At 40.1% G+C, this 9,415-nt stretch overlaps 1 protein-coding gene across 2 annotated transcripts; it reads right to left on the bottom strand.

Moving 5' to 3' along the window:
• Nucleotides 1-1,556: 1,556 nt before the first annotated feature.
• wdr45 (WD repeat domain 45) lies at nucleotides 1,557-6,892 on the bottom strand. 2 transcript variants are annotated; one of them, XM_067484518.1, is made up of 11 exons: nucleotides 6,761-6,892; nucleotides 6,479-6,595; nucleotides 6,184-6,258; nucleotides 5,966-6,070; nucleotides 5,461-5,566; nucleotides 5,285-5,379; nucleotides 4,804-4,883; nucleotides 4,515-4,723; nucleotides 2,843-2,944; nucleotides 2,615-2,760; nucleotides 1,557-2,076 (listed from the first exon to the last, which is right to left on the bottom strand). In XM_067484518.1, exons 2-11 carry the CDS (start codon nucleotides 6,525-6,527, stop codon nucleotides 1,967-1,969), a joined length of 1,077 nt encoding a protein of 358 aa, XP_067340619.1. In that variant the 5' UTR covers nucleotides 6,528-6,595; nucleotides 6,761-6,892; the 3' UTR covers nucleotides 1,557-1,966. The 2 variants fall into 2 exon arrangements, with proteins under 2 accessions (XP_067340619.1, XP_067340620.1); XM_067484519.1 differs by lacking the exon at nucleotides 6,761-6,892 and having other exon boundaries at nucleotides 6,479-6,736.
• Nucleotides 6,893-9,415: the final 2,523 nt, after the last annotated feature.

Raw genomic sequence — 9,415 nt, 5'->3', positions numbered from 1 at the left:
TGGTGTGTAGTTATAAAACTATATTAATAACTAATTATTACAAGACAAGACAAACAGCAAATAATCATTTTACTAATACAATTTATCATTAAATAACAGAATGAAAACTAACATCAGCTGGCCTGAAATATAATTATTTTACCTGATACCGTGGAGGACATGAAAAGTGCATTTTTTGGTTTTGTTTTTAAAACAAGTGAATCATCATGTCTGACATTTAAACACCGTCTCCCTTAAACAAAAGACAAGTGGCTGTAATATAAACCACTAACAGAGGCTAAAAGCAAACCTTGGATTTAACAGAACAAGCATGTCACTTGTTTAAAATGTCAAAGTAAGATCTGTTGCACAGGTTCAGGGGGATTTAACATCATTATGCAACAGAGGGGGTGTCAATACAAAGCACCGCATCCAGAGCAACATCTGTACAGTAAAGACACCACAGCCGGAGGATAATACAGCAGCCAGCCATCTGCCAAAGTTTGAGCAGATTCCACATTCAGTTGACGGAGTTTTATTTCTCTTCCCTCTACTGCCATTTATTGAACAATATAGTTTTTATTGTCTGATCCATTGAGAGAAGCTTTGACAGATATTACAACCCCAATTTAAAAAAAGTTGGGACGATGTGTAAAACGTAAATTAAAACAGAATCCAATGATTAGCAAATCTCATCAACCCATATTATATTCACAATAGATACACGACATAAACAACATATCAGATGTTGGAACTCAGACATTTTACCATTTCATGGACAATGGAATTTGATGGCAGCATCACATCTCACAAAGCTTGAAACAGGGGCAACAAAAGGCTGGAAAAGTAATTGCTGCAAATCAAAACCAAACGGAGGAGCATTTGATCAGTAACACGACTGGAGCCTCTCAGATGTAAAGATGGACAGAGCGTCACCAATCTGGGACAAACTGTCTAAAAATTGTGGAAAAATGTTCCTCAATATAAAATTGTGAAGACTGAAGTTTCCCAACCGTCTACAGTATCATCAAAAGATTCAGAGAATCAGGAGGAATCTTGTTTCGGACCCTCAGGCAGCACTGCATTAAAAACAGGCCCCGAGTCTCTGCTGGACATCACTGCATGGGCTCAGGAACACTTCCAGAAATCCCTGTCTCTGAACACAGGTCACTGTGCCATCAACAAATGTAAGTTAAAGCTGTATCACGCAAAGAAGCCAGATGTGAACACGAACCAGAAACACCATCATGAAAATTGTTCTGTGGTCAGATGAATCAAAATGTGAAATTTTTGTTGGGAACCTCGGACCCCGTGTCCTGGGAACTAAAGAGGAGAGGGACCATACAGCTTGTGGTCAGAAGTCCAAAAGCCTGCATCTCTGATGGTATTCAGGTGCATTATGTCTATGGTTTTTGAATCAGGGTTGTAAAGGGTGAAATATGCTGAATCACTGTATGTGTATTTTCATAAATTAGCTTGGTGTCATTAATAAACTGGTAACTGAGTGAATGTGTCGCCTGGTCAATGCAGGAAGCAAAGATAAACTAAGTAAAAACAAACACCGGATTTGCTTGTACTGGTTTCTTAGCAAACATTTATTTGAATTTCACTTTAACGAGTAATTTCTCATAAATACAGCAACAAACAGCAGCTAAACACCTGCATGTTTATACTCGAAGTTTTTATCAGATTTCTTCATAACCGCTGCTTTTTCTTTATTGTGAAGCACTTACCTTCCAAGGTTTATCTGTCTCATGATGTAACAAGGTCAAAGGCTAAAAGTAAATGGATTTATATTTGCACTTTAACAGTCTTCACAAACACTAAGGACTTCATCAAACTCGCTGGCATAAAGTCTGTTTCTCCGCACATCTCCGGCCACTTTACCACCCGTCTCAGAACAGTCATCATTAACTCGGCCGTTTGCCATCGTTGTCCTCTTCACCCTCACGTCTTCCCGTAATGGTTTTAAACTGGTTTCCCTCCCTCAGAAGTCATCATCATCACATATATCCAGATACACATCGAAAGCTTCTCGGTTGCAGTTTCCGTCAGGGGTGAACACGTACTTATGGAAGGTCCCGTCCACACATACGGCTGCAGGAGGGAAAATTAGCTTAAATTAAATAACATAATGACTCAGGAGAAGGACACAAATAACTGCATGATTGAATGTTAATGACAGACAAGGACAATAAAAGCCATGTGTGGAGAGTGTTTTTCCTGCTGAAGATGTGGTACAGAACATTACTGTTTTGTCTGAGATGAAAACACACAGTATGTGTTAAATCTGCTGACTGCAGAAAGTAGTGATTTTGCATTATCAGCACAGCCGACACAAATAAAAACCGGAGCCTGAACTTAATGGTTTATAATAGTTAACTTAAATTTCCACAGCTTTGAAAGCTTAGTTCTTTTTTTTTAAACATCCAAAAACAAATAAAAATACAAACCAGAATAATCTGTTTCTTCAGGACTGTGTGGGTTGATTAGATTTAATTAACCAACAACCCACAAACTGTCATCTGTCATTTTTATTCACATGTTGGTGTTTTGATTCATGTGACTGTTGGACAGTTAGACATCACGTTTTCCAAGTCAGCTGCTCTAGCTTTGGCAGGAAAAGTTTTCTCACCGATGACGGAGTTGACGTTCTTAGACGTGTTCTTTCCAAAAGCACAGATGCAGGCACATTCTGCTGGAACAGTGAAGCTGGCCAACGACCACTGGCTGTCCACATACTGACCGATGACAGGACCCACCTTCCCAACACGCGCCAGTCTGATGAATACATTAAGACTCGTTAAGCCCAAAACCTCTTAACTGCAGTTTGAGGGCCAAAGAAAAGTGAGTGTGGTCTTACGCAGAGCGACGGTTCAGTTTGGTGTCTTTGAGAGCAAAGATGTGAACTGTGCCTTTGTCGCTGGAGGCGCAGAGGAAGGACGAGTCGTGGCTGAAGTTGATGCTGCAGAAAAGAAACAGAGAAAAAGAGCTGATGGTTAAAGCCTGAACTAGACTTCTGCACAAACACCAACAGTGGGGATATTTGGGAAGAACTGTCTTCAGTCTATTGCCCCTCGGAAATGCAATGTGAAATACACAGCAGCTTTCTGCTAAGGTAACTGGCTAATGGATGAAGGATACAAAAAAGTGTGAGTGTTGTGGGTTTTTCATGTGAGAAAATGATGAACATTGTGTAATTTCCCGACCAATACTTCTGTTAAACATTTATTTGCAAAATCACAGGTTGCCATGTGTGATGTGACCTAATTATTAATTTATTATATTCAATTGCTTGGATATTTGAAGATTAAATACAAGTTCAGTGTGACTGTCACTGTGCATCATGAATTAAATTTCACCCCCCAAACACATTCATTTGAGGTGGGGACACTCATTCTGAGCTGACCTGTGACCTCCCACAGTCACTCAAGTCATGCTTTCACTACACTGCATAGCACACGTGGGTGTGCTGCTTCCCATAAATCCCGGCACGAACCTGTCATCTGCATTTCCACAACTTAGTACTTCAGTGGTTTTATTTTGTTGACATAGTTGCATGTTGCAGAATTCCACTTTATGTGCACCACCCTGCAATAATTTAAACTGATCCACTGACTACACAATGTTTTCTTCTGACCTGCTTTATTGAAGAAATTCAGCACAAACACAACCCAACAAATTGGTGGGGCTCCCCAGAACTGGACTATCGCTCGCTCCGACCCGAGTCGTCGGCGAATCAACCAAAAACCACGTGGAGTCTGAGAAAATTATAAACCGCAGAAAATGTTAAACAGAGCCTGTATGATAAACATAGTTTGGCAACACTGAATCTATCATTGGTTGATGTTTTGTTGATCTTGACAGTTTCTTACTTGACCATTGTGTAAAATCATGATTTTGTTTAAATAAATAACATCCGGGCGTCTTTGTGGCTGCGACTTTATGAACCGTTCGATCAAGATGTATTGTGGGTTAATCTGAATATGATTTATGTGTCAACCAGAGCATGGCATCCATCAAACTGATATCTGGGTCAACCTGTGATGTCCTGTCCCCAACAAGTATCGCTACCACCACTTTTCTCAGCGGCTTCAAAATAAAAGCCTTTCGTTTGTTTTGAAGGGATTTAAGAGCTGTTCACTTTGTGACAAAGACTCCTACATAAGAGTAAACGCACTGGACCAATCAATCATGCAACATGAATGCGCTTGTTAGTCTGCCAGAAATCTGGGTGTCATCTGCCTCAGCCAACTAAGCATAACTGACCACATAGCCTCCATCTCTAAAGCCTGACGATGTTCCCTCTACACCATCAGAGATCACACCGACCTTTCTGAATACGTGACACAATTTACCGTATATCTTCTTAACTACCACAGTGCTACTGACATTACAACAGAGCTACCAGCAGCAGCATGTCTCACTACTGATGTGTGCACTGGCCTCCAGTGGCTGCCCAGCACGTCCAACCTGAACACCCTCCTCCGAAACAAACATGCACAAACACTATCCGTGACCACTGCAGTAAATACCAGTAGAGGGTGGCTGGGTCAGTTCCTCTGCGCAGCTCCACCAGTTTGTCTCTGGTCGTCGTGTCGAAGAGGCGGATGAGCGTTCCTTTACGAGAGGCTGAAGCTGCCACGCTGCCGGGCTGGTTCAGTGCCACGCAGGCGATCTCACTTTGGTGGGCATTGATGGTAAAAGGGGCAGATGATGTACCGGGTTTGGTGTTGGACAAGTCCTGAACCAAACAAATATGGTTTACATTCATTTATAAAGACTGATATTTATTTCAGAACTGTTTGTGTATTTGTAACTTACAACCAGCTGCAGGCTGCCACATTTATGGCCTGGAAAGACCAGCAGCTGTTTCTCCAGACTGGGGCATAAATCACACAGACCTGTAGCGAAGAGTTCAAGTTCAATTTAGGGCTGCAGTGATTAATCAATTAATCTATTAGTTGACCAAAACAAAAATAATCTGTAACCACTGTTTTCAGGTACTAAAATACTAATTTTTCCTCATTTTGTTCTGCTTCATTTTTCAAAAAAAAAAAACCAAGTAATTTAAAGATATTTTCTGACTATATTCTTACATTTTAGAAGCAAAGCAAATTTTATTCAAATAGTCCATTTCATTCCAAGGAAGAGTTAATGTGTTATAACATAACAACAGACTAAATAATTATTGAAGAGACTTATTAGCTGATAACAAATTTAAAAATTACAATCCCTATTAGGAATGTTGAACATTTGCCAGGGACTGAACAAAAACATCCGGAAGAAGAGAAAAGCTTCTTACCTTTGGGATTATCTCTGGTATCAAACTCAAACAGTTTAACAGGATTGTCTGGAAAACTGTACACGTAAATCCTGTTCTTTAACACAATGATGATCCTAAAATGACAAAGACGACAGTTGCACTTCATGCTGCTGCTCAGTGATGACAGAGGGAGTGAGTGTTGACAGTAAACTCACTTGTCATGTCTCATGCGAACAGCTAGAACAGGTTTGGTGAAGGTAAACTCCAGCACAAGCTTCTCCTTGGGGTCTCGTGATTCTCGCGCGTCGTCCCAGATCAGCACTGATGATAAACACATATAAAATCAGGCTGTTGTAAACAAAACCATCAAAATCAGTTCAGATTATTTTAAAACATACTTCTTGATACATTAAGTGATAAATATGACAGGAAAAAAGTAAGAAAACATTAATCTGAATCCCTTTTAATTCATATTTTGTGGGCCTCAACTTTTTTGAGGGTTATATATTTGGGTCAATATCAGTCATCTCTGTACAGTAAATAAGAACAGAAGTTAGCTTAGCTTAGAAAACTGCACTGCACATTTCATCCTTTCAAGACTCCAATATCCATTCATATGCCGATGCAATGTTACTTACGTTCTACGTCTGTCAAATGTAACTAACAGTTTGCAAACCTACAGTGTGCAAATACTGTAATAAATTACACCACGGAACTCACCCGATATTTCTGAAAATTTGGGATTGACTCCCCCTCCGACAAGGGCCAGCAGGTTGGATCTATGCAGCATGGAGCACTGAGCCACACTGCCAACCTGCTCATGGTCTAAAAACACACAGAAACAAAAGTGTTACTACCATGTACCAGAAATCTGGCTGAAAGGTACTTTGTCTCAACTGTAGCAGAAATCTGGCTGAAAGGTACCGTAGCTCACTCACCAAGGTGGCCTTTTTCCATCAGCGGCTCCACGTTGTATATCCTGACCCCCGTCTCCATAGCACAGCAGAAACAGCCTTGTAATAAATGAAAAGCAAAACTAGTTACAAACTCGTGTTGCTTCACTTTGGAAGTTTAATTCCTTCGCCTGTAATCTGATTACTTCTTTTTTCAGCACCAAGGGAATACTGTGGACTTTCTTAAACGCCTGTTTTAACAGATGACTTGGAGATTTGTCCCAGCTGACGACATACACATTCAGCTTCAGTAAGGTCGGGGTGTTAGCAGTTAGCTTACTCTGGTCCTGGTTGAACTGCAGGCTGTTGACTCCTCTCTGCTGAGCCATGGTTCCCACACTACAGTTACCGAGCCGTTACCGGTGAACTACAGCTTCAGCTGGAAGCACAGGACAACCTGCGACAGACAAGAAGAGAAGACACGAAGGCTGTTTGTTTTCCTCCCGAGCTCTCCAGCTACACTGAAGTTAGCTAGCACGCATATTAGCATCAGATAAAAGCGGAATAAACGCGGCTGCTTTTACGTTTTTAATTCGACATTTTCAAATATGTCAAGTCTCACCATAAACACGCAGGATCAAAACGAAGGGGAGATTGTAATAGCAGTAAACTGGATATAATAAATAAACAACAACAATGGAGACGTTGAGACAGATATGTTTACGTTTTCCCAATGCGACGTCACTGACACGTGTTTCCGGTTAAGTTCCGCTTTCCTGTTTACAAAAAACTTATTTTTAGAAATACTTTTATTTTGAACGTTTACATATATTTAGAACAATAAACAATTATTAAGTTTGAAATTATTAAATATTTCTAACTAAAATACAAAGAAAATTGACTTTTTGAGTAAAAAATAATCAACAGCTATTATGGCAACATATCCAATTAGGAAGAAAAAAAACAGGAAAAATTTAAAAGCACTGTTGACCCAGTATGAGGCAACATAACCTGAAAAAAAGCATAGAATATGATATAGAAAGAAGGGCTATATTGATATTGATATTAAAGTCTGAGTAATACATATTACACTTTTAGCATTTTTGCACTTGGCAGGGTCAGTGGGTTGATTCCCAGCAGATGTCCATGTGTCGAAGTGTCCTTAGGCAAGACACTGAACCCCAAGGTACTTTCAGTGAGTCATGCCAGCACCTTGCATGGCAGCTCTGCTGTCAGTGTGTGTGTGTAAATGGGTGAATGAAAGGCACCATTGTAAAACAATTTGTCCTTGATGGAAGAAAACAACGACATAAACACAGACCATTTCTATTCAGACACAGTGTGTGTGTGTGTCCCAGCTGAGGTTTAGAGTAGGAAGGGGTTGGGGTCATTCTGGTTTAGTTTTTGACAGGGATTTGGGGATCTAAAGTGTCCTTAGCAACCAGTCTAGATTTTAGCCTCAGTTCCTCCACCTGAACATAGTCTGGGATGGTGTGAGTCTCTGAGAATGACCAGTGCTTTGTTCCAGCAATGAAGGAGATTGTCCATGGAGGACAGAGGAGAGCCAATGATCTTCTCTGCAGTCTTACTGACTTTTTGAAGAGCTTTCATCTGGCTTTGTGGAGTGAGAGAAAAGAGATCCCTCTGGTTGGGAAACTCTCAGAATGTCCTCTGTAGACCTGTGTGAGTGGCTGATGTCTGAGCATCAGTGTCCAGGTTTTATAAGCAGCCTTACAAAATAAAGCCCCTGCTGCAGTTTCTTCACTTTGTTGCAGTCAATGTGGGAATGGGGGTGTTTAACGTAGACTAAAAGTAATATCTTTATGCCATACTGATATTGGTAATAATATGAAAATAGCATCAATTTGGCCACAAGTCATATCATACAATTAAGAGAATTGTGCAACACAAACAATTGTTAAAAAAAGCCTGGGCTAAACTCACTGAGCTCAGATGTCTCAGAACCCCCAATGGACAGCGGGCAGTGGCCTATGCTGAAGCAGAAAATGCAAATATCAGTGTGTGCTCTATTTATGGACTTGTCGTAGACAGAAATTACTAGAGAACCATAAAAAGTTCTGTTTATCTATTCGCAGTTTAATCTGTTTTTAGCATTCCCAGCACAGACTTAGTTATTGGCAGAAATGACTGAGAGTGGAGGATTAAAAGTTTTAGCAGAGAACCGTCGTACGTTTAATGCCATCCAAATAGATCACGTTGGAAAGTTTTACAGACTGTGGCTCCTACAGCAGTAAAGATTCCTACATCTTTACCTCCTGTAAAAAAGCCAATAAAAGTGCCCTCACCTTAGAGATGTTCCACACAAAGTGAAATCCCTGATAAATATCCAGACAGCGTGTGTACTAAAGGAAACTCTCAGTCTTTTCTCTTGGTTTATTATAAGCACAGAAGCACTCAGGGACGACTTTCCTTATCAACTCTTTGACCAAGTTTTTCTCAACAGATTCATTCCTGTGTGCAGGTCCAACTGTCTTTGTCATGCAGGACGTATTGTGAACATCTACACTGGACCAATTCAGACACTTAGTATAGCAGAGCATCTGTACTGTTTTCTTTCTTCAGTAGAAAAAATAAATGCTGTGGTGAAAATACAGAAAGAAATTTAAAAAACTGAAAAATAAAAAGAAACCAAATGAACCTTAAAACAAAGCAAACTGAAGACATGAAATATTCTAGTTAATACACTATGGGATATTGAGATCTGTATTTAGTTGTCTATTATGTAATGAGTGTTTGAAGAGAGTAAAACTTTGACCATAAGTTTTGTTGTTGGAAGGAAAAATGCTTTTGTTGCATGTTTTTAATGTTGTGTTAGTGTGAGAGGATTTTGGGTCATTTGGGGCAGTGAGTTCTCTGTTTTGTGGTTTGTGTTTACTGTTCTGAAAATCTGACTTCAGATTAAACACACGTGTCTTAGCAAATAAGAAAATCTGTATGTGATGTGCCTCATCCTGTTTCACATACACGTGAATCACAAGCCGCCTTTGGTGTGTGACTGCCACACTGAGTATTTTATAACTTCTACTAAGTTAGAATTTACCATCACACCATAACTGTTGGGGGATGTGGGCGCCATCCTGTTTTCGCCATCCATGATAATTCAGTATCTGCTAGGTGCAAGTGGAGGTCACACTAAATACTTACTATTTCTGTGACTTTAATACTGTGTACAAACAGATATACATGGAAACGGCCATCATAGCATTGCTAAAACTAAAGGTAGCCAGACACTTTAGCAGTGTACATTAGACCTGGG

This window comes from Channa argus, chromosome 18 (assembly GCF_033026475.1).
Source record: "Channa argus isolate prfri chromosome 18, Channa argus male v1.0, whole genome shotgun sequence".
Taxonomy (NCBI): Eukaryota; Metazoa; Chordata; class Actinopteri; order Anabantiformes; family Channidae; genus Channa; species Channa argus.
This window is presented reverse-complemented; position numbering and strand designations above follow the sequence as displayed.

Excerpts from the sequence above, each read along its gene's own strand:
- wdr45 (XM_067484518.1), bottom strand. The coding sequence starts at position 6,527 with ATGGCTCAGCAGAGAGGAGTCAACAGCCTGCAGTTCAACCAGGACCAG. Across the intron at positions 2,945-4,514 it reads GACCCAGCCACCCTCTACTG|CATCAACTTCAGCCACGACT; the intron begins GTATTTACTGCA and ends TCTTTTCTGCAG. Across the intron at positions 2,077-2,614 it reads GAACGTCAACTCCGTCATCG|CCGTATGTGTGGACGGGACC; the intron begins GTGAGAAAACTT and ends TCCCTCCTGCAG.